The sequence below is a fragment of the Centroberyx affinis genome, unplaced genomic scaffold (genome assembly GCF_046629955.1).
Source record: "Centroberyx affinis isolate AG114_WGS23_722 - 3 ecotype Tasmania unplaced genomic scaffold, CSIRO-AGI_Caff_v1 ptg002220l_1, whole genome shotgun sequence".
Lineage (NCBI taxonomy): Eukaryota > Metazoa > Chordata > Actinopteri > Beryciformes > Berycidae > Centroberyx > Centroberyx affinis.
In genome coordinates, this window is record NW_027280520.1 from 117,700 (window position 1) to 142,500 (window position 24,801).

Genomic DNA, 24,801 nt, shown 5'->3' on the forward strand with positions numbered 1-24,801 from the left:
AGCTTAACCGCCTCTAAAACTGAATATAATCTAGGAAGAATTATCCAGCGAGGATTTGTGTTTCCCCAAACGTCCTCACGCATTACGCATTCAGTCTACTATTCCCTTTATTGTGCAGACAACGATACCGTCTACTGTGTATAAATCTTAATCCTGGCTCGAAGCTAGAACCGTGGCTTTTACCTGCTTCTCTCTGTTCCTGCTCATCTTTACACAACTTGAATCCCTCTTGCTGGCTGAGAGGTTTCTGCTCTGTCAAACTCTGTCCTTCTAGTGGCTGCAAGTGGAACAACGACCTCCGCTTAGATTGGAGATGATGTCATCTCCTGTGCAGGATTTGTCACTTTATTGCGTCTGAATTGTTATATCAGCAGGAAATATACAGGTAAACTGAAATCACACTAGCATTCAGAGGATAATATAAGTCCAGGCCACTCGTATTTGTGTTCCAATAGCAAAATAAAATAAAGCATATGAAATGGATAGACCTTATAATTCTATGACACACTGATGCTGCTGCTACATGCAGGAGGAAATAAGAAATCATCACTATATTCACTGATTATTGATAATTTAATTTAAAAGAGTACAGCAATGATTTCACATGAGTCACACATCTCTTACAAGGCAGGCCTTCGGATATGAGTAAGTACTTGACTTTGCAGCTGCTTTTCTTTAGAGGTTGTTGAGCGATTAGCAATATTTTGTGTTATACGTGGTAGAAGTGAACATAAAAAGCTGTAGCTAACAAGAAGTATGCATTTTCTATGAACAATGCCGATGCCATCCCCTCATACTCCCCTTCATATCATGCCATGCAGATCAAGCCAAGGCCCCAAAATAACCACCATCACCAATACGTTCAATAGCCACACAGTCTATCTTGCTGCCAGTGCTAAAACGGCTGCTTCTTGTATTCTTGTAACAGCATGCAAATTCAGACAGAATCACCAGCACTGTGCCTTGGTATATTATTTCCTCACACCCTTCCCACCTCTCTCCCACCCCGACAGCGTCCCCACAGTAGCGGCCCAAGGTGAGGTGACACAGTTCAAGCCAGCTTGACAGCCCCCAGGAAGGTGGCGTCTCCTGCTAGGACCACGTTGGCTGTGGGGCGGGGGATCAGCAGCTCCAGGCGGTCCCCTACCTCCAGCTTTACAATACCTGAAGGGGGGGATGGAACAACACTTGAGACCTTGAACTGGCATTTTTTTACTGTCATACATTAGAGAAAGACATTTACAAACCCCATCATAGACATATACAACTATACCACAGGCAGGCATACACACTTTAGAGTGTGACTGAAGGGGAAAACACACAGACTGACCTTCTGTAGCAGCTGTCGTAAAAAGGACGAACATTGTTGGAGATGCACAATAACACAAGCTCACCCCCTGTGTAGCAGGTGTTGAAAGGGTAATCAGGGTTCATGCTCTGGATGCAGCGGAACAGGACAACATTTGGAGGGTCGCCCCCCACCACGTTCCTCTTCCTCCAGTTCACCACGTGACCCATGGTAAAGGTGCTGTCCGTGTAGTACACCTGAGCACAGATGGGACCCAGCCATCAGAAACATCTATGATCGAGGGCTGACCCTGACGTGGCTTTTATACTCTGGACACCATGTTTAGCATCAAATACAGTTCAGTTGGGTGATATAGTGCAAATCACGTTTCATTCAATACATATGCATGAATCATCTCTATTTTACCTTTTATTTATCTGACATCATTTGAATGTCTGTCAGCGGGCTGCAAGCATGGATAGAGCACACCCTGCACTGCACTGTATTTAGACATGTTCCTCTCCTATGTAAAAAGTCTGGTGATTGGCACGCAAGCCAGCAGCTCCCCCCTGTGGAAAGACCATGAAATGACAGCAGAGGAACCCACCTGACTGTAGACAAAGTAGAAGCCCTCCTCTCTGACTAGCATGCTGTCTCCCTCTGCCTCCAGTGCAGAGCCTCTCATCAGCCCCACCTGCCAGGGGATGCCTGTGTACTCCTGCGAGTCAAGTTCTAATCAAAGACATTACATTATATTAGCTAACAAGTCAAAGCACCTAAAGTCAACCATCTGCCCCAAGAGTTGGCCTGTTGTTGTTTTTTTTTAAACTAATCACTTTGTTGCAGCTTGGGGTTTCTGGACACATGTTAATAGAAGTTCTTAAATTCTTGGGACTGTGGGATATATTCTGATTTTCTAAGAGCAGAAAAAGGGCAGGAATGGAAGATTTTTGATGAAGGGTGATGAGGGGTGCAAAAACTAGCAAACCCCATCTGAAAACTAATTTGAAATAGTCTGAAACTGAAGTAAAATGTACATGTTAATGCAAATCACTTAACAATTATAACCCTGGTGATGGATACTGTACCTTTGTTGAAGGTTTTCCCGCTGCTGTTTGCCAACATCTGCAGGCAAGGCTGAGAGACTGGGACAAAATAACAGAAAAGTTTAGAGGTGTTGAAAGATCAGTCAACAGTTCTCCAAGGTTCTTTACAATGTGACTTTTGTTCATTCCATAGCTTCTTCTGACTCCTTCTCCTCCAACTTTCCCTTTCTGTATGATTACAGATTACTTGGAAGTTGTCAGCAGGAATATGAATATTGGTCCCTGAACACCCCAAGCAATGCTAAGATGACTGTTGTTCTGATGGTGTGCATCTTCACACCATCAGATCCAGCTAAAAACAGCAGCGTTAACATGGAGCACTCATGCACTGTACACATGCACTGTGTAGTATTATCTTACCACACCATCTGAATACGTCAAACAGCCGTCGGCAAATAAACCCAGACAAATTACACATAGCCTCTGACATATGACTTGGTTATCACCACAGCTGAAGAAACTTTCATTCTTGGTTCATCGTTACAGCTGGGAACAGTGGTATGAGAAACATAATAGCAAGAGGAAATGGGTTATGAGACCTTAGTCACACTGTTTAAAATTGAATCACTTTGTTGGGATTACTCAGTCTTGTCACAATGTAAACAATGGTATTGCTCTAAGAGTCCAACCAATCTCACTCCAGCCAGACTATCGTAAGCTAATAACTGCTGCGCTGTTTCTTACCTAACCTCTCTGTTCCAGATACCACTCTCTTCTTCCTCATCAGAGGAATGGCAGTCTGAGACTCCGGTCGGTCCGGGGGGTCTGGGCTGCTTCTCCTGATTCTCATCTGCTCCAAAGTCTGGACAAGCAGAACACAGTCCTCAGAAAAAAAAACAAACAGTGCTAGTAAATGCAGGTGTGGTGTTTGTTGTTCTGTCCCCAGGGGCTAGTTGTGCCTCACCTGGCCTTCGTGCCTGGCCTCTTGTCGCTCCTCTCTCCTGCGACAGACGTCTGATTTGAGCCCCTCCACCTCAGCCCTGAGAGCCAGCAGTTGGTACAGGGACAGGGCTGAAAGGGAGGAGGAGGTGACAGCAGCCAGGGTCAGCAGCAACACTAGCCACGACAGCCTCCCTTCACCTGGCTTTTGTCCAGTCCCAGGCTCCACACCTGCCAACACTGCCATCGCAGGGCCCATGCAATCTCCCGAGAACTCACACTGACAGCATGACCAGGCCTACTTCTACACTACACAGCCTCTCCTCTTACAGACTTAGTCCTGGGCTGGGGATGCTGGATGTTTGCTTTTCTGCATCAATGTGTTTTTCATAGATTGTAGCTTAATTCCTGTCTTTAACCTCTACTTATTTCCTTAACTCTCGTTTTTGTCTTTCTGTGCCCTGTTCCACAGTTTAGTCAGAGTGACTGCGCACACAGAATACAGTACATAAAAGGGCAAAGCAGCTTCCCCTCTAATGTTCCGCTCAGCTAACCGCACACACAGTTTCCTGCTTGACCGACGGCCCAGGCAAGCCTCTCTCTAATTCTAATCTTGCTCCTTCGAAAACCATGCAATACTGTAGTTAAACCAAAGTCACAGTGAGTACAGCAGAGACAGAGGCTACACAATAACTCTCAAAGAGAAGTACGGGGCGAGATTTCACACTGAAGGGGAAATAGACATTATTAATGAAACCGTTGCATTTGAATTAGACAGCTAGAGAAGCCAAGGCATACTGAAAAAAGGAAGTGCAACAATTACCAAATGTCAAGAGCGACATAACAAAGCAAAACAAACAGAAAATTACCAGAATATAAAAAGTGAAGTGGTGGTAATGATCAAATTTAGCACTACGTGACTCAAATTTTTTTGAACTAGACAAATGGTACATAAAATAAGCTTTTTTGTACAAAATAAATAAATAAAACAACAAACAAGATAGCTGAATTTAATGTATTAATTTATTGCATGTTACTGTACAGAAAATAGAAAGTGAAAATGTGTGCTTAGAAAAGAAGTTGTTGACATTGTTTTGAAATAGAAAAGAAACACATCAACTCTGACATATGGAAAATTACTTAAACTGATTGCTTCATAATGAAGAAGATAACGATTGACCATTCAGATGTTAGAAATCCCATCTACATTTCCAGTAAGTCTTCAGTGTGGAGTGCGAGTTCTCATCCCATTATCTGATTCGTCATGACATATTGCTATCAAGCTCTAGACAGTGTTTCAAAATAGACTGACAAGTCACTGTAGATGTACACGCATTATTTCAACACTGTAGGGGATCATTATAGTAATGTGACTCCCAGCATGATTACATGCCACCTTACAAATGCAACTTACAAAATGCAAATCATGTCATCACACTCCAGCCCCTAGTTCTTAACAGCATTCATTCCACTCCATTCACAAACATGAACAAATAAATATATGTGCCATGGTTCATTTGCACCATAACTAGCAAAATGATTTTCTTTATGAAAAATAGAACAAGCAAGACACATTCAGTTCGGTCCCATTTTTTTCTACAACAGGGCCTAGAAGATTAACAATGCATTTGGCTATGACAAAAATCCAGTATTCTATCAGTAAAGTATTATCAATTTAGTTTTTAGGTCAGCCACCCAAACAATGCATCAAGTGAATGATGTCTAGTCCCTCCATCCTTTCAGTAAAAGAGAGATGGTGCAATGCAAGCTAATGTCAGAAGATAAGAGTGTGTAAAACAAAACGTGCAAAATGTTTAAAGCCGCATACACTCACATGGTCAGTTTCAGACTGTACAATGGGCACTACCAACGTATGGGAGGGTGGAAAACCAAGAAAATGTATGATCTATTCTGCTAATGCATTTGATATCATACATAAAAGCCTGAAACTGCTCAAGTTGCTGTTGGCTCAGACTATAGACTGAAAAACTGTGCCACCAGTGAATAAAAAGTCACAGGAGAAAGGGAAAAAAGACAATCTATACATCATTTCTCATAAAGCACACTGGTTAATTTATACCCACACTGTACATTCATGTAGTAGCCTTTAGACTGTAGTTTAAGTTGCTATCACATTGACAAAATTGAATTTGGTCTTTAAGTGTTTGTTGTATTTTGTTTAGCATACAGTATCAAATATGGCTGCTGATGCTAAGCAAATCTCTGTTGAGTGTGTTTGAATGGCTTTGAGACCACTGCAGTGCAGTGTGCTGCATTTGGAGAGCGAGAGCAGATAACAGTGTTTTGTTCCTCTAGCTCTGCTCCACCCCCTGGAAGACATGCAGGAAAGGTTAATTAGCTCGTTAAAAGCCCTCCAAGTGAGTAAAGCCATTTTGCCACATAAGCATGGAGTGAGACGAGAACCTAGCATCATTGACTTAACAATTATGATGCTGATGATAATAGTTAACAAATAATCCTAGCATTTTGAAAAAACACAACTCGCATATAAATCCTTAACTACAAACCACACACAGTGCAAGTGCTCCATGCCAAATTCATTGGGGGAGGTGAATCTGCTCAAAAGCAACTCCAGCCCATGGCAAGAGTTAAGACCAGCTGGTTGGCTAACTGTGTTTTGTCAGAAGATGGTACTTGGGAGAGTAACTCTGTAGTTCATTCCAATAGTATAGAGAATAAAAGGCTGATAGGATAAGAAGAACTCAAGACATAACTTTATATGATTTGTCATAACCCAATTTCAAACGGTCTAGAACAAATAAAATTTGCTAGGGTATAAATAGAAATCACTACATTGTCAAGACATGCCAAGCTGTTGCAGGTACTCAATATCACTGCCCCCCCTGAAAAGAACCTGAAATGTCTGATGCTCTTCTAAGCATAGCTCAAATATCTTAGCCTACATGACTCAACACTTAAGTGAACCTGAACACAATAGTGCAATGCATAAAAAAAATATCAGTTATCAGACATCAGTCTTTGATTTTCATCTTTTTATCTGACAAGTACTGCTTTCATTGAAATACTGCAGGTCCACATTACATGAGCAAATGTTTTAATGATTTCAATTACTTTCAGTAAACCTTCTACAGCAGATTCTTTTGTGGTTGTGGTGTCTCTTACAGTGTGAGCGTGCACTGTATGCTCCTGCATCATTCATAAAAGGCCATAGATACATGCATTCATAGCTGCAACACAAAAAACCAATGAAGGCAATGTTACCCTCTCCATACCCTCTCAATACCCTCTCTCAAAACCTCATAAATACTCCATTAAATCTGTCCTTTTTGTTCAATATGATACATTTCCAGAAAGGTAAAAACAGTGAAATAAAATACAAACCCAGACAAAAGCTTAAAAAATTTACATTCTGTCCAAACTCAATTAAGTCCATCCAATTAATGTCACTGACAGCCTTCACTCTTTCCAGCCCATAACCTAGTCAAGAGAATTATTTCCCTGACTCTTTCTTAGATAATGGTGACGCTGGCAGAGGACTGGACACTCTCCTCGCGGGCGTGGCTCTTCAGCAGGTCTTTAATAAACTGCTCCAGGGCAGCGAAGTAGCCCTGACACTGCCAGGTGTCGTTGTGTGTGCCCTCTGGGAAGATGGCCAGGCGTTTAGTCCGTGCAGGAGATAGCTCATACAGTTGTTTCATCATTACTGGTGGGATGAGTTGGTCTGACAGACCAGACACAAACAGAGAGGGCATGCGGCACAGCGCCACCTGCCGGTAGGACAGGAACTGGTTCCTGTAGCACAACAAGGGCAGCAGGCGCATGGGCAGGAAGGAGAAGAGCGTGGATGCCATGTGAGGGATGCTGAGGAAGGTGTTTTCTACGATAATGGCCGCTACGCGGTGGGGGTTGGCTGATGCCAACCGCACTGCCACAGCTCCACCTAGTGAGCGGCCAAATAGCACCACCTTGGTCTTGTCCAGATCAGGACGGGTCATAACATAGTCCAGTGTGGCCTCCGCATCCAGGTACAGCCCATCCTCACTGGGCTCACCCTCACTCTTCCCATAGCCACGGTAGTCCACCAGCACCACGTTGGCTTTCAGGTTGACTAGCATCAGCAGGGCGTTGGGCACCCTGTGCCCAATATTACCTGCATTACCATGGAAATAAAGAATAGTGGGTGGAGCAGAGGAGGTGGGGCTGGTTTGATTGCCGGGGGTGACTCCAGGAGGGTTGTCCCCTCCTGTGTAGCGAAGCAAGATGAGGTTGAGTTTCACACCATCCTTGGTGCGAATGTACACATTCTCATGTGGGATTCCTGTTGGCATGGGAACATAGAGGCGAGAGGAGGAGGGTTGGTCTGGGAAGTAGAGGAGCACATCCTGGAACTTGTAGAGGATGCCCGCCACGGAGGCCAGGATGAGAGCCAGGAGAAAGAATCCTCCATAGAGATGGAAGGTGAGGATGAGGGCCAGAAGGGAGATGCGACAGGCACCCCAGGACCAGGAGGCCAGAGCCAGGGTGCAGCGCTCCACTGCCCCCCACAGCCTCCAGGGCTTCTCCATGGATACACACCGAGAGCTGAATCACGCCACACACACTCTGTAGGAAGGACAGGAAATATACAGAGTACAAGGAAGAAAAGAGAAGAGTGGTGGAGAATGGATGTGAATGCAGTTTTAGCAACAAAAATAATGTATTTTAAAAATTGTATCCATGGCAGACAGAACATTTGACCATTATGCTGAAGAACTGAAAACATTCATAACACCAAGAGAATAAGTTATTTGTTTAAATAAAATATTGAATCCCATTTCTTCAAAATAATTTTCTGCACCAACCAGTTTCAGGGTTCTAATAACCCTGGTTTAATAACATGTTGGTGGAGAGGAGACACTGAAATTAGACCTTTTTAAATAAACGAAAAGACTGCGAGGAATACCAACACATTTTTGCCTAAATCTCAGGGCTAAATGTCATGAAATTTGGTTGACTTTGGCAGATAGCACTTAAATCACTTGACGAAGTTTGTTAATGAATGGTGAATGTGAGCTCACCCACCACCAAACAGAGTATGAGTTACATTTAGTTCACACAATGGCTTTTTATCACATATTATCGAATGTGATACAAGTCGAACAATAAAAAGATAGTACCACTTACAATTTCAACTCAGTGCCAATTTAATTGTACCACAAGGGAAATTTGGTGTGCACACGGGGCTTAAAAACACATAGTAAAAAGCACGCAATAAACGTGGCTGCCAACTACAATTATGCAAAACAGATTTATGAAAAACATAAATTATCCCCTTAAAGCGGCAGCCCTTACATAATGGCCTTGCAACTCTTGACCCTTGACAGCCATACATCTTTAAACATCCTCATTCAGGCTTGAACCAAACGCTACTCAAAGTTAGTTATTACTCTGCATTTGCAGTCTAACCAAACAGGCCTTTAGTGGTACTAGTCTTAGTTATAGCCCTCAAGCCGTTCAGCTACTAGAAAAGGGCGCTTCCATTTCCATCCTGTGTTATGGCAGACTTTGGCCTTAATCTATCCGTCCATTAAACGGATTAGGACGAAACACTACACAACACTGTCTCTGAGTACGCGACGGGTACAAATTGCACAATCGAGTATCACTGTGTGACTTTGTAATGCCAAACTGCCTAGCAAGAAGCGTGTCCAGTGTGTAAGGTAGCAAGTCATGCCCAAGTCTATGTAGCCTATTGCTGTGCAGGAAATAAGGAAGACTTCACAAGTAACATTGGATAGAAAAATGTCTTGACCCCACCCACAAGGAAATGATAGTGGCAACTAACATCAGTATTTGCTAGCCTAAAGCAAAGCACAGTGGGCTAGGGATGCTTTAACGTTACCTTGCGTATGAACCAGCAATCGACGTATATAGTCAAAACAAGCTGTCGAAACAGTTATGGCTAAGCTATCTTGCTGCCAGAGAAGCAATTGTTACCAATAAAACCGAACTAAAGCCACTTATATTTGACGTTTGTTGTGGGTCAGCTCGGAAACAGGCGGCTAGCTACGCTAGCTATCAAGCTAGCCTTTTCTACTAGCCTGCTAGTACTATACGCCCTGACATAACGTTAAAGCCAGCTATCTCATCAATAGGTAGCAAGCTAGCCACAGACTTACCCTTCTCTCATTTTAGCGCTTCAGCTGCATGCAAAGAAAGAAAACAGTGACACAGATGGCTCCGTCGCTGTCATTCAGCTCTGTAACTATTACCTGAATTACAGAGAGAATTTGCTAAGTGGTGAGCATGCAAGCTGAAAGGTGTATGACTGTCAGCGAGAACCGGCGAAGCTAGGGTGCTTCGCTGGCTAGCATTGTTGGTGTATCCGTGAGAAGTTCCGTCTTGAGCTCGGTACAGAAAACAACGTTCCGGACTTAACTTTCCGCACAGATTCGTTCCAGTTCTGTTGCAGCGCACTGGCATGGTAACTGACAGCACCACTAACGCCCCACATCCCTTATATTTATAATGTTATGTAATTCGCAGTATCCATGGCGTTCATAAACACAGCGGTCTAATTTTCTGTCCAGCACAACACAACACCACTGACAACTGCATGTGCTTTTCTATTATTGCCCACCAGGTGCTGCTCTCAGAATGAACATTAATCCACAAGACTCACCACCTGGACGTTAATTTTACAGGTTAAGTAAAATCCATAATAAAAGTTGCTGATATAAAGACAATTTAAGACTCCCATGGGATTCTTAATGAACCTACTATCATGTTATGCTGCATTGTGATATGAAGTCATAACATACTTGTACATACATGCACTGTATGTACATAGGAAGAGTTTTTATGTGCTTAGTGTTGTAGTACAAAACGACCAAAACAAGTCCCTGAGAAGTAACATTGCTCAAATCAGAAGTAAAGACTATTGCAAACACATTCATTCATTCATTCATTCATTCATTCCCTAACCCCTGATCCTAACCTGACAGGATTACTGATACTATGTGCTTAACCTTAACCCATACCCTAACAATAATCAAACCCTCATTGTAATCCAAACCTAATCTCTAACCTCAGTGGCTTTCCAACATGGACAGCAGCAAAACCTCCCCCAAAAGTCTCCTGCCCAGAACTCAAACAGTTTGTCACAAGTATATACACACACACACAGACAGACACACACGTACACACACATACACACACACATGCCTGTGATCTATGGAGGGAGAAACATACGGCAAGCAGATCATGAGCACACAGATGAGCACATTAGCGTGTTCTGTCAGTAGTCCTGTGTGTTTGCTGCAGTCAGAATTGACGTGTCTCAGAAGCTACAAAACTGGGTCATATTGTGGATGTAAGAGCCACAACGCTCTGTGCTGTTGACATGCAGTGTACCAACAGAAATGACCCTGTGACCTTGGCAATGAAAGAACAGGCGGGGAAGGAAGCAAGTCGATCTGCACAGTGCACACAACACTCACCCCTCTTCCTGTTTATTTAGAAGAATAACTCAACCTAGACTCTGAGGTTTGCTTTTACATGGTTACCTCAACAAAAAGGGAACTGAAGCAAAACAACAGAGAATTTGACCTGGTTGATTTGATTGTACTTACCAACCGTGACAATGAATGTATTAGCATTCAAATGATGAGCTACTTAAAATATACCGAAGCAATCCGAGAAAAACATGACAGGAAGAATAGGTCACTAAAGACATATGATTAATAATACACATTTAAATATGTAGCTAATCGTGTGTTGAGGTTTTCCCCCCTTCCCAGGTAGCCTTTGTGGTTTTGCTGTATTTAACATCTTGCTCCCACTCAGTGTGACCTTGGAGGAGACAGACAGATTATGTGCAGACCAGCACAGCTGTTGGCCACTCAGCTCTGTCCTTGAGCTTGGTTGATTTGATTCTGTGGTGTTGAAGTCAGCATCAAAACCTTTAAATGGGGCATGTTGTTTTCTTCTGCTGTAACAGGAGCTGTATGCAGTAAAAGAATTCACTTAGCGTAAGGAGGCATGAGTAAAACGTACATAAAAGTAAAAGATTCAAATACAGTTAGGTTAATTTGTATAATTGTCACTGAGACAGAAAGCAGTGGCATGGTGCTTGGTGAGGGGGAGATACAATGTGACCCCGCCATCCAATATATGCATATGCTAATTACCATATAGGTGGGTAAACTCTGTTATCCCCAGAGAAAGATGTGGGTATAATCTGTATACTGTGATTGCACTACTGCCTGAAAGCCTTACAGACAATCTACCAGTCAAAACTGCTGGATTTGATGTGTAGGCATGCCTGTCGGTGTTTAGTTGAATTTTGACATTGCTGACATTGAGCCCAAACCCCTGAGCCCTTGTCATTCTGGAGTGACAGCTGATAACCTGGCCCAGCCCAGGGACCTCATTGCACTGTTGTTTGTATCATAACAAGGAACAAGACATAGCGGCGTGACTCATGTGCATAGAGAGTTTTCAGGTCAGTCGTTTTTCATTTATGTGGGTAAAACATGCCACTGCACTCCATGTTTTATGTAAGAATTCACCTGGCAAACCATCTCTGAAGGGATGAGAAAGATGTCATTGAACTAAATAATCCAGACTTGCATGAAGAGGTATATTGTTGGAGTACTGTTAACAGGCTGAATTTAAGATTATCTCCAATTTTCAAGTGCCATTCATTATTCAAACTCTATTGTAGAGAGCACTCACTGCCAGGAAAGAAATATAATCAACAAGAATGAAAAGATTATGATTGTGGCTTCGGATGTGAGGAAACATGGAAACATAGAGCGCAGTGGCCCTGGGTGGAAGGAGTTACAATATTTATTGACGTGAATGCAAGGTGTACACACACACACACACACACACACACACACACACACACGCACACACACATTTGTCTCTCTGGGTTATAGGGCATGCTGCATTGTGATGGATTCAGCTTATATGAGACTGACAGCTGGGCAAGTTCACTCTCTCTCAGCTACGACTCAATGTCAGTCAAAACATCTATTATACACACACGCGCACACTCCCTCACTTGCACGCACACGTGCACGCACCCACACACACATACATGCAAACCACTCACACACACATACACGTGCGCACGCACACACACACACTCCTCGCTTCACTCTTGCATCCCACGACTCAATTACTTGAGATGTGGCAGTCTAAACAGCCGGAGGGCCCCAGCTCAATAACACAAAGTCAGCTGCTATAGGACGAGGAGTGACTGTGATGGCCTGGCTGGGGATATCATACCATCACGCCAAGGGACATGCTTGTCATTCACCTCACGCCACTCTGCACACCCACTGGCCTCCTAGGGACATCAGACTGATAGAGCACGATCCTACACAGGGAAAGGGGACCTATGATTCCCATTGATCGAACGAGAAACACACTTATGCAAGAGCCAAGTCACTGATACCCACTGATTTTTCTATCACTCCACATCTGTTGTCACCGGTCCTACGACTTTCTGTCTTTTTATGTAAGAGTTGTTGAGATGTATTGCAGCGCTGGGTTCGGGAAAGACATAGTTGAGTTTGCCTGACATCGTCGCAGGCAGTGCCTCTGATTTGCAAGTCAGTGAATGCAATGCGCAAGGTGATAGATGCGGTGTCCATGACTACAGTACAATAAATGTGTTGTCACCTTGGAGACAGAGAGGACAGCTACATACTAGAAACGCCTCATTTTAAACTCTCTCTGACCTGCTATTTCCATCACTCTGTCTCCACGTTTCTCTGAATGTGTCTTGGTTTCTCTCTCTCTCTGCTTGGTCCTACCCCCCCCAACCACACACACACACACACACACAAAGGGCCAAACACAGCCAAAGTTGATACGTAAGTTACCTGTCAGGGCAGTGGAGCATTAAAGTGTTTTCATTTTTTTTTTCATTTAACGCTGATTCATAATTAAGAAAGTGAGATCCGTTGTGACTCCTATGTCTCTGTTCCTAACACCAATCAACAAGGTTTAATGGGAATGTACATTGTATAGTGACAGGCCAATCGGCTAAGTGTAATAAGCAGGCCTATCTGGAGCTGTGGGCATGCAGCAAGAATACCCTACACCATGCCTGCCAGGAATAAACTGGGTGGAAATTGCTATATGTCTCAGGCAGCAATTAGGAGGCCTCCTGTGGCGAAGAGGCAGACATTAACTAATAAAGGCTACATTTTCCTCATTTCCCTTGCAAATGAACCCCCCTTTCACACCCATGAAGATATCTATCATTCTCTTAACCTGCAGATACAAGCGTGTGTGTGTGTGTGTGTGTGTGTGTGTGTGTGTGTGTGTGTGTGTGTGTGCGTGCGTGCGCGTGCGCGCACGTGTGTGTGTGTGTGTGTGTGTGTAAAGTTTGAGGGGCTTGTCTCAATAAAGTGCAGGGAGTGATGAGGATATAGTCACCCTAAGGTCAAATAAGAGCCACTACCAAACTTTTAATGACTGATAGACCACATGTATCTCTGTATCACTGAACTTGTTGTTTCCTTAACTGTAGTAACGGTGTAATAATAATGCCAATGATGAAGGAACCCCATTTTTACGGGACTGTGTTCCCCTAACTGAGCTGGGTTTGATTCATGTAAATATGGGGTGCTGGGGTTTGTGTAGTGGTGTGCAGGGTGCCACACTCACAGCTTCACTGGCCTCTGCTCACGTGCCTGTCTCATTTTAGCACACATTGTCACCATGATAGGTGGGACATTTGTGGACAACAGAGTGTCCACTCTCCCTAAAAATGATACAATGATATCTCTGGCATCTTTGGAGTGTGAATGATGTTATCCCAAACCGTCATTGATCTCCCTGTCTCTGCCCAACCTCCTCTGACGGTAGAGATAGATATCCACTAATTAGCACATTTGGCCATTGGGCCAAAAATATAGATGAAAAGGGTTTCAAATAAATGACTTTTAGAGAAGGCTTTCTTTGACTCTCTAGACACTTGAACAGACTCTATGGTGGTAACATCACTTGCCAGAGCAGCTAAATCAAGCACCCTCGAGTGGTTTCAAATATTTGTAACTCATCCAAGTGCTGTTTTTTCTCACATTGATTTTAGGCCATTAGACACACCAGCCTTTGTTATTTACCATTTTGTGATTTGGTACAACCATCACAATGTTAAAGTTAGTGTAGTTACTACCACCACCACCAGAATCATCATCATCATCATCACTATTATTAATCCCAGATACGGTAACATTAGAACAGTCCCCAAGTGTTGGAAGTCTGTCCTGTTTTGGGGAAAGCCAAAACATGTTCTTCTGTGAAGGGCATCCTCTCTTTAGAGGAGGCGGGGGCTATGAAATACTGTGAGAAGCAAACCCTGTTTGAAAAAAAGTGCAATTTCAAGGGCATGCTGTAATTACAATGTGTTCAGTTTAGCCTGTGGAGACTTCACTCTCTCTGCAGAGGAACAGAACCTACTGCCCTTGAGAAAGACAGCCCCATTGTCTGAGTGAAGTTAAGGGGTTTCTCAAGGTGGGGTAAACTGTGGGAACTTTAAAGCATATAGGGTCATCTTGGTTACCGCTATCCATGTAAAGGGCAGACTCACTCAATTTAGAGAGGGCACAGTCACTTTGCGAAGGTCAGTCAGCCCAGTAATAAGTGATTGTTTGAGTTGTTTTGGGAGATCACTCCTGACTGAGCTGATTCCAGAGGACACGCAGACTCTGGTCGCCAGTAGAAACAGACAGGGTTGTGGTCCAGATTAAAGGTTACTGTTTTATCCTGTGGAGAAAGAAAGGCCATCTTTCATTTCTCATTTCATAAGTGCGCGTGTGTGTGTGTGTATGTGTGTGTGTCTGTGTCTGTGTGTCTGTGTTGTGCAGGAGGATGGCAGGCTTGTATAGGACATAGAAAAAAAACTGTGCAAGGTTTTGCACATTTTAGTTTTGTTCCAAAATGAGATATCTGCCATTTGAATAACCTGACCTGCAGTTATAAAATAATAAGTAACAAATAATTAACTTTTTAAACAATAGTATGGAAGTCGAGTCCTTGGTTGAAACAAGACTAAGAGTCTAATAGCCCCGGGACATTGGAATTTCATTCCTGCCAGGAATCAAACTCAGGTCTCCCGATTGAGAGTCTGCAGTCTAACTCCCTGTGGCACACTTTCACCCACGTGACCCATGAAGTGATGAACAGAGCGACCAACCGACCAACCAACCGACTGAGCGACCAACCAACTGACAGTGCGATCCATAGCCAAAAATGATAACAACATTTTAGAGACTGAATTAAAGGAACAAAGTAATGACTTTTTTTTTCTTTTTAATTGATACATGGCTACACTGGAATAGAAGTTTACAGTGTTGGTGTATGTGCACAATTATTGTGTCTGTTACAAACCTACAAAAGGTATAAAGGTTCTTGTAAATACCTGTATACACACTGTAATGCCGTAATGTACAGTATGGGGCATAGTCATTATAAAGTGGGGAAAGACTGCATGTTGGCGTTCCCTTTCCATTTGACCAGCGTTTACGCTGTGCGTAGATGAATGAGTGTGCTCCTGTGTGTTTGTCAGTACTGGTGAGCATGAACTGGAGGCAATATTGGATTTCCTCCCTCTTTCATGGTGATGAGATACAACCCATTTATCTGAATGAAATAATTGACTACAGTATAATTGCTGTTCTACATGTGTTCTGCACAATACTACTGCAGGGCTTTTTGTACAAATTATAAATGCAAAAAAAAACCTGAGTCAGAGCACTGGTCATCCTCTCTATCTGATCATAGCCTTTAAATCCTCTAAACGAAGGCTTCACTGATGCACGTTGGAGAGGAGGGCACCTATTCATCAATGTGTGTCACCAGGGCATGCCCCAAACAGAGCACCCAGCATTGTGTGGTAAATGAAGAGTAATAGCCTGGTAGGGGGCAAATAAGTAACTAACTCCAAACATTGCTTCTAAACCATTATGCTGATTTATTTGTTGAGGTTGTTGATGTAAGAGGTGACAGCGGCGTTTAATGACAAAGGAATAGAACATGCAGTCAGTGTGTCTGAACTTATGTGAGATGAGCGACTGACTGAGCTATTAACAAGCTGCTCAACCAAACTGATGAGCTGGGTTAACCATTAGCCATCCAATTAAGACCCTCAGGCAAACAAATCGCTGGAGCAACTGACCAATGAGAAGAAAGCCATGAAATAAACCACCATTCATAAGGCCATAAAGTACACAGCCAGTCGCAGAAAGCTGCTGCTTAATAAATACAGAGGAAATTACCTAGGCTTGAGAGTCATACAGCACAGCATGTGTTTTTCACAGAGTGACATGTTTACCCATACACAGTCAGGCCTCAGGGGAGAACGGCTATGTAGAGAAAAGGGGGGGGGGGAAAGAAAGGAGAGAGATTGTGTGAAAAGTGATTTCAGGAAGCGAGTGGGAGAGGGAGAATGATGAAGTGAAGAGAGAGGAAGGGCCAACACACAGGTCCATCTCCAGAGCGATCCATTCTCTTATCACCGGGCTTTGCATAGTGATATATCTGGCGTCCTACATCTCTCTCCCTCTGCAGCCATATGACCCTGTATATGACCCCAGTGTAATAGCCATTGCCCCGGGAGCCATGTGATTTAAAGACAAGACTTTAAACCTATAGATCTGGATGATATATCACTGCCTCACCTCCTCATCCTCTTTATCTCCACGCTTTGCTCTCGGTTATTGTCTGTTTCAAGCTGTTGCTCTGTTGTTCTCTCTCCTTCTCTCTGTCTGTCTTTCTCTCTCTCTCTCTCTCTCTGTCACACACACACACACACACACACAGACACACACTCCCAGACACCTCCCCTCCTTGCCCCTGAGGCTCGCACAGTAAGAGCTTAATGAAAAGGTACTTTACACTGGCTGCTGTGCACTAGGGAGACATCTTTAAATGTCACTGTTAATGGGAGGAATCAGCAGAGTGCAGGATGTTCTGAGACTGTGTGTGAATGTGTGTGTCCTGATGACAGTGTATGTTACCTTGGTTATGGTGGGAATTTGAGCTAAATGAGTTTTAGTTTACTTGTCATATTGTGTGGTGTGTGTGTGTGTGTGTGTGTGTGTGTGTGTTATCACCGCTCACTGGTATATAGCGGCAGTTCATGCGGTTGATTTATGTCCTCCAGGCCTCCCCTCTCCGGACCCTGGCTTGATTACAGAGTCTCACTGCTGCAACGGCCATGACCCCGCTGTGACCCCATAAATTAGCCCCGCTGCATGATGGGAGCTCGCAAAGTCAGATGATGCCGATCTTCACCGGCTGATTGATTTAACTACAGACATAATTTCAGCATATCATTTATTCTCCTCTAGTCTCCTTCCTGCAAATCGAGCCTCTCAGTGGTGCAATGTATCACAGCGCCAGCGAGCCTAGAGGACCATGGTGAGTGGGATTGATGTTTTTCCGGGGAACATTGCTATGGGGGTCTTTTTAATGGTTACGGTAGTGGTTTACATGCTTGGTGGAAAGGTGTTAGAAAAATGAATGCGTATCATGTTGTTCTCTATGGTGCCTGCCGTGTTTACCTTATCGTCTCAGCTTATGAAACCATAATACAGTGAGGTTGAACGCCGGGCACTCCCTCGTGCTCAGGTTTTTCATTCAGCCACAGTAGACAGGACCAAAGCAGAATTTATCGCTTTTGACCTTTTTCCAAACTTTACTCAGTCTGCAGCAGATATTTACAGAGCCTCACGGAGAGGGGCATGACTGATGGAGGGAGAGGGATGAGTGTCCAGGAGAGAGAAGGATGGATGTTTAGCAAAGAAGGAGGTCATGAGCGTGTGTTCTGTGACTTCGCCGTAGGGGAGGCAAGCCTCATTCACATCAAAGCTGCATTTAGTTAGCAGTTAGCAGCATCAGAGACGCACAGCAGGTAGCAACACAATTCACAATGACACAATCTTTATATTTAACATGGTCCCAGGTAAACTGAATTTCTAGCCTTGCGCCTAAAAAACAACTTGTGAGGACTAGCTGATGGTTCGCACTTCTCCTGTGATTGTCTCACTCAGCCGTAGATTTTAGTTTGCCAGGAGAGCTACAGATGTGTGCTGTGATCAGAAGTAGAGCAGGCCACCACAGGGAGAGAGGGAGAGGTTTGCACGTGACTGGTAGACTGCAGAGTGTGTCTGCAAAGTCATCTGAGGTCGGCCAGTCTGTGTGATGAGATAGATGACGCAGAGCAAGGGCTTGGGCCGAGTACAGCACAATGCCACACAGGCTCAGGCTCACACAGAGAGCACACTGCCCTGCATACCAGATCAGATAGCTATTGAACCTTGGCTTTCTTTGCAAACAACACAACCACCCAGAGAGAAGTGAGCGAGGCGCTAAGCTAAATGCTAAATGTATAACCAGGTAGGCCGTTCAAAAGCAGACTGCCAAAAATGCTGCTATAGCACATGTTGATATATCTGATCCTTGCTAGTTCCACTGCAGATAATTTTTCACAAGGACAACATGGAGAGGACACTGAAGATATGAATGAGAAAGAGATTGTAGAGAAGGGAGGAATTGGCATGGGCCACTGCCATTAGCCCTGTGGGCTGTGTTTGAGTGGAGTGGCAGGAGCTGGTCGGTGACATTCTGAGGCTCAGCATATTAACACTCCAGGCAGGAGAGGAGAGGAGAGGAGAGGAGAGGAGAGACGAGGCTGGGGGACTGGAGCAGAGCTACGCTGGCCTCGCTCCAGCACTGGCCCAAGCACAATTTGGGAACTAGTTGTATGTTTATTCCTGCGAACACCACTCCTACTGGATGGGAGGTGACTGGATCTCGGCACCGAGTGCGGCTCAGAAGCCGTGCTAGCCAGGATTTGACTTCACTCCCAGTTCTTCAAAGGCTGCACCACAGTTTTTTTTCCCACTTTCCTGCTGGATCCAGGGGCAGACATATCCCTTTCACCAGGACGTGCTTTTCTCTGACAGCGCAGATTAGTGAGAGGCGAATGCATTTAGAAACGCCAGACTCATTTTCCCTGCTCACACATTGAGCTCTTACCATGCTTTGCTTTAATAAATGGTTCATTCAAGGCATTATTTGTTGTCTGTTGCCCCATTGAATTCAGCATATGAAAAATCTATGTTTGTTCACATTATGGAGGAATGCAATGTGCAAGTGATACCAACAACCTTATGCAGGCGCAGAAAAACTATGATTGTTTTGATCTGCCACCTGTTTGTTATAATTCAGTAGGATTAAATGTAAAGAGAGAAAATACAGAGAGGGAGCTATGGATAGAGAGATACAAAAAGAATAAGAGAGAGAGAGAAAGATTGCCTGTGCATGGTTATGTTTGGCCAAGTTCATGCCCTCTGTCGGTATGATGCTCTCCTATTGGCAGGCCCAGACCAGGCTGCTGCTCACAGTAGGAGCGCTGGGTGATGAGAGCCTCAGGCTGGGCTTCAGCTCTCTCCACTGGAGTGTGGAGCCTCAGTGTCAGCCCCGGAGCTCCTGAAGATCCTGCCTTCTGCCGCTGTTTACACTGGGGTTAGAGCTAATGTTACCAGGGGTCTGCTCCCTCCATCTGGAAGAAAATGGAATGAGAGAGGGGGAGCTGGGGGGAGCAGGGGTCTGTCTGGGGGTGTGTGTGTGTGGGGGGGGGGTTGAATGATGGGTGTTGCTGCTCTGGGAGACATGAGGCCTCCTGGGGTGTGAGAAAAGCAGCTTCACTCACACAGCAGACAGAGTGTTAGCATGTGCAGTAGGGGCAAGAAGTGTGCTGCATATGTGTATTTTGAGAAGACAAACAGAGCTGCAGAAGGGTTAACAGAATGCAGACTTAGCCAGTCTCCATGGGTTTGGTGCTGATCAAGAGACTCCTTGAACTGAAGACCTCTTCAAAAGACTGCAGGCATCTCTGGTCAGACTGATCAAAGATCTCTCAGCAAATGAAATTACTTTTCTTAAAGGAGAGAGGGCCCTCCAGTTTGGTACTGTACCTTGGTGCAAATATTTTAGATTTCAAACAAAATAGACAGCAAGTTTACAGATATTACCCAAAAAATTCAAAACCCAGCGTAGCATTAACCTAATCTCTAACCTAATATAACCTAATCTCTACTATTCTATACAAAATGCCACTTGTTTATATTGTTCCTTCTTTATTCTCCTCCTCCTCTGCCTCTCCCTTTTCCTACTTATCATCATCATTAACATCATCATCATCATCAGTGATGATTATATCAGCATAAATATGGCATAAACAAAATCACTGTGGCAAAAGGATAAGTAATTGAGTTTTCTGTTCCATGTTTAATTAAGGTAATTTCATCATTATACAAATGTAGCGCAGACAGCATCCTTTTTGGTGCTCACAGAAGCAAAGCCTCTCCAAAGTTATATAATGCTAATCGAAGTAAGAAGAGTCAAAAGAGTTAAACCCACTGTTTGATTATCCAAGTCATTTCAACAGCCCCTCTGGTCCTTTCCCAAAGAGAGCAATCATCTCCATGAGATTCTGTAGAGGCTGGGAGAGCATCAGGATGCAGACTCAGGCCATCAGTGATGTAACATCAGGGTAAGAGAGGAAGAAGGTATCTTACAAGCATGCACTCAAACACACACACGCTCGCGCATATACACACATACGCACACATGCACTTGTGCATGCAAACCCACGTACATGCATGCACGCTCGCACACAAACATGTAGTGCACACCCACACAACACCCATATATCCACACATACATATGTTATGTACACATTTAACTATGTAATATACATACTATTATTTACTACTACCATATTTTTTTTCTATATGAATAATGAATGAATTAAAGATGATATCACAGGGAGACATTCTTTACAAAAGAATGCAATAAAACATACAGAAAATATAATTTTGATTGTTATTAATATACAGTATTAGAAATTCAGCATTACCAGAAATGCATAGGAGAATATAATGTAAAGTTCTGTGTCTAAATCCCTAGATACATGAAACAATCCTAACAATGTATGCCCTGACTTCAGGGCAGATTGTATTCCCACACAAACAAATCCCCTCCATCCTTGTATTTGTATTCTGTATGTTTCTTTGGCAGGGTAAAAGCTGTGTTTCCCGACAGGCACATCTCCTTGAAGCTGGGGGCTGGGTGTACATGGAGATCCAGATTGCACTGTGGGAATATAGGCCAGAAAGCATCATGGATATGGGAATAGGCAGCATCCCTGGGATAGGAAGGTGGTGGAGATAAGCTGGGGAGGGATTCCTGGAATGGTAATGGGGTGAGCCAATCGATCATGGGAGTAAAATCCAGGGGGGTGGAGGTTGTGTGTGTGTGGTGTGTGTGTGTGTGTGTGGTGTGTGTGTGTGTGTGTATGAGTGTGTGTGTGGGTGTGGGGAGTGTGTGTGTGTGTGTGTGTGTGTAGAGGGGGAGTGGGGGCAGGGGTGAACTGTAGGATGGCATCTCCCTGATCCCACTCATTTCCCATGACCACTAGAACACTCTGAACAGTCTACATATGTTTCACCAATTCCCCCCTCACACACATGCAAGCAAACATAAGATACAATATTAACGCATCTACACCTAAACACATCTACAAAATCACATTCTCTATATGCATAAGCACACACACTATTTCTCTCTCATATCAGGGACTTTATAATGGAGCGGGGCCGTTCAGACTCCCTTGAGTGTGTGCAGAATGTGGATTGTATTGCTGTTTGAAGCAAATATGGCGTATTATAATGCATTTAAAAAAACAAATACATATCACTACTGTAAGGCTTGTAGTCATGAATGCACAGAGGTGTGATATGCAGCGGGCAGGGGAAAGTGGAGTGAGATGGAGAATATTTCACAGCCTCCATGAGAGTGTCAGACCATAGCTAATGAGACCAACCCTAAATCACACTTCCCCTGTCACTTCCTGACATCCACTTCGGACAGCACGCCAAGGCAGAGGGAGTCGGCCCCCTCTGGCCAATCAGAGACGCCTCCGTCGAGCCTGGCTCCGCCTCTCTACTTCTTCCCTTCTTCCTCTCTGACGTCAAGCAGATGAGAGCACAGAGTGGGAAGGAGAGAGAGACTGAGAGAAAGAGAGAGAGATTGTGAGCGAGAGATTCAGAGACAGAGAGAGACAGAGAGAGAGTCAGAGGGAGAGGATCAGTTGAGTGGGAGAAGAGAGGAGAGAGTGAGAGAGAGGAAGAGAGAGAGAGAGGGGGGGAGAGGGAGGCTGTGGGAAAAAGGAAAGGCATGCTAACAGGTCAGTGTGAGGAGGAAATGGAGAGCAAATTAGCAAGAGCTGCAGAAAGAGTGAATGTGGAGGGGGAGACAATGAGAATGGAGAGAACGTGCAACCTAAAGCCAGCAGTAAAGAGCAGACAAGAGAGGGAAAGAGATAAAGTGCTAGGTCTACTTAAAGAGGTCCATTTCCATGCTGACACAGTGCGTAGGAGGTGTGAAGGTTGTGGACTTAACACAATTGGCAAATGGCCATGTGCGCAGTTGAGTGATGTCACCCGTCCCGTCTCTCCCTCCCTCTTCTCCTCCCCCACCCCATCGGTGGTAGGTCCAGTCCCTCCCTTGCTCCCTGCCTCCCTCCATCAGGCAGATGCTGGAGGGTGGAGACAGAGACACATGAGGATGGAGAAGGATCTGTGACACACAAACCTGAGAAAATGCTCTGGGGATATGGCTTGTCAAAGAACCGACGTTCTCAGCATGAAATTAAGTTTCTTGTAGGACTGACTGGAGAAAAACAATGCAGGATGTAGTTGCGTTTTCTATATTTAATTCAATCACTGAAAGGCTTGAAAGTACCAAAAAAGCAGAGTAAGAAAAGGCACTGAGGCTTCCAGTTGGCTGTTTTTGACATGTTGATAAAACATTTTTAAATAGATTTGTTGAGCTAAATCTGAGTGGCACAAATGCACTTTCTGTTCCCTTGAACAAACCAGACAGTACAATGATATAAAAATAGATATAAAAGGGATACTGATATTGAATGGCACACTCATTGTCTGTATTTGAGTTCCTAGAACTGAAATAGAAAAGAGGTAATGCCCTCACCAGTGCAAATTACCTTTGATTTAGCATGAGCTATCAGTACAATCCCACTATCAATCCTGCACACGCACACAAACCTATTTTAGAGAGCTCTCTCTCTCTGTCTCTCTCTCTCTCGCCCCAGCATGGATGGTGGATGAGTCATGTCTGCCAGCCCTTACTGTTACTGTGATGGCTCCAGATTGGATGGCTAGAAATCTGCATTCAACTCACAGACTGAGAAATTCTCTCTCTCTCTCTCTCTCTCTCCCCCTCTCTCTCTTTCACGCGCACACACACTGACACACCCACTGACACACACACAACTTCAACAAACACTTTTCTATCTCTCACACACTCACTCTCTCTATCTCTTTCTTTCTCTCTCTATTTCTCTCTCTCTCTCTCACACACACAAACATACACACACACACACACACACACACACACACATCAGGTGGGAAAGCGTAGGGTGTGGTGTGAAACAGACAACTCTCTGGTGTGCCAGACACACATATGTTGTTGATTGGCCACCTCTCAGGTGCTTCCACAAGTCAGGCGTCCAGCGTGGACCAATCAAATTGCAGATCTGGTAAAGGTGGTACGAGACTCTTGGCGGGGTCCCGATGTCCATATGTCTACCAACAGAGCGGGAGGAGGCAGGCACACATATGTGCAAATACTGCATCCCCAGAACTCATACATATGCACACAGCGGGACAACTAATAGACACACACACACACACACACACACACACACACACACACACACAGCCTAATACATAAATAAACACACAGTTAGGGTCAAAGACAGAGCATGAAAGTGAGCGGCTACAGTGAAATGCAGACTAGACATTCCCAGTAGAAGTAGGACATCTATCCCTGAGAGGCATGATCACAGCATCTTGCAGTGACATAATATGTGAGAGCACTGAGTGATGAGCATACAAGTACCCCTAGCAACGGCACAACAGATGTTTGCCATAACACCATCCTTGGCTGCAATACCAGGGCATGCACTCCCTCTCTCCTTCCAACCAAAATTCAGGCCAAGGGAAGTTTCAGTTTCCATGACTATCAGAGGTGAAACAGAGGTTGGTGTGGGGGGGTCAAAAAAATAAAGCAAATTGAGTTTTCTTATGTGAGAGTCAGCACTCACTTGGTGATAAAGCAGCAGGTAGTGGCATCATTTGTTCCCTTTACTCAAGGCCAGGTGGAAAAAGTAGCACACATTAGTGGCTTGGTCCTTGAATGGCAGTTTAATTTGAAAAGATAGAAACAATTTAGCTATTTAGTTGTGTCTGTCATCTAGAACACACATTATATAAGCTTTAACAGAACAGGTGCACACTCAAAGTACAGTGACATCCACATCACCAACTACAGGGACAATAAGCCTCTTTTGCTGGAGTGTGTGTTAGAGGGCAGAAAGGCTAGTTTCCTAAACCTCTGTGACAGGAGACTGGGACTACAATATGTGGGTCCAGTGTGCGCTATCCATGGTGCTGAAAT

General features: G+C 44.2%; 2 protein-coding genes across 2 annotated transcripts; both read right to left on the minus strand.

The window, feature by feature from the left end:
• Positions 1-564: 564 nt before the first annotated feature.
• On the minus strand, positions 565-3,849 carry tnfsf13b (TNF superfamily member 13b). The gene is made up of 6 exons (XM_071532600.1): positions 3,299-3,849; positions 3,079-3,196; positions 2,377-2,433; positions 1,896-2,020; positions 1,395-1,545; positions 565-1,164 (listed from the first exon to the last, which is right to left on the minus strand). The coding sequence occupies exons 1-6, from the start codon at positions 3,530-3,532 to the stop codon at positions 1,052-1,054; spliced, it is 798 nt and encodes a 265-aa protein (XP_071388701.1). The 5' UTR covers positions 3,533-3,849; the 3' UTR covers positions 565-1,051.
• A 429-nt stretch (positions 3,850-4,278) lies between these two features.
• On the minus strand, positions 4,279-9,583 carry abhd13 (abhydrolase domain containing 13). The gene is made up of 2 exons (XM_071532599.1): positions 9,414-9,583; positions 4,279-7,857 (listed from the first exon to the last, which is right to left on the minus strand). Exon 2 carries the CDS (start codon positions 7,818-7,820, stop codon positions 6,765-6,767), a length of 1,056 nt encoding a protein of 351 aa, XP_071388700.1. The 5' UTR covers positions 7,821-7,857; positions 9,414-9,583; the 3' UTR covers positions 4,279-6,764.
• Positions 9,584-24,801: the final 15,218 nt, after the last annotated feature.

Bases quoted from the DNA above. Each gene is read 5' to 3' on its own strand.
- tnfsf13b (XM_071532600.1), bottom strand. From the start codon at position 3,532: ATGGGCCCTGCGATGGCAGTGTTGGCAGGTGTGGAGCCTGGGACTGGA. The intron at 2,434-3,078 runs GTAAGAAACAGC...ATTTTGTCCCAG, and splicing joins ATCTGGAACAGAGAGGTTAG to TCTCTCAGCCTTGCCTGCAG. The intron at 1,546-1,895 runs GTGGGTTCCTCT...ATCTGTGCTCAG, and splicing joins TCTACTTTGTCTACAGTCAG to GTGTACTACACGGACAGCAC.
- abhd13 (XM_071532599.1), bottom strand. From the start codon at position 7,820: ATGGAGAAGCCCTGGAGGCTGTGGGGGGCAGTGGAGCGCTGCACCCTG.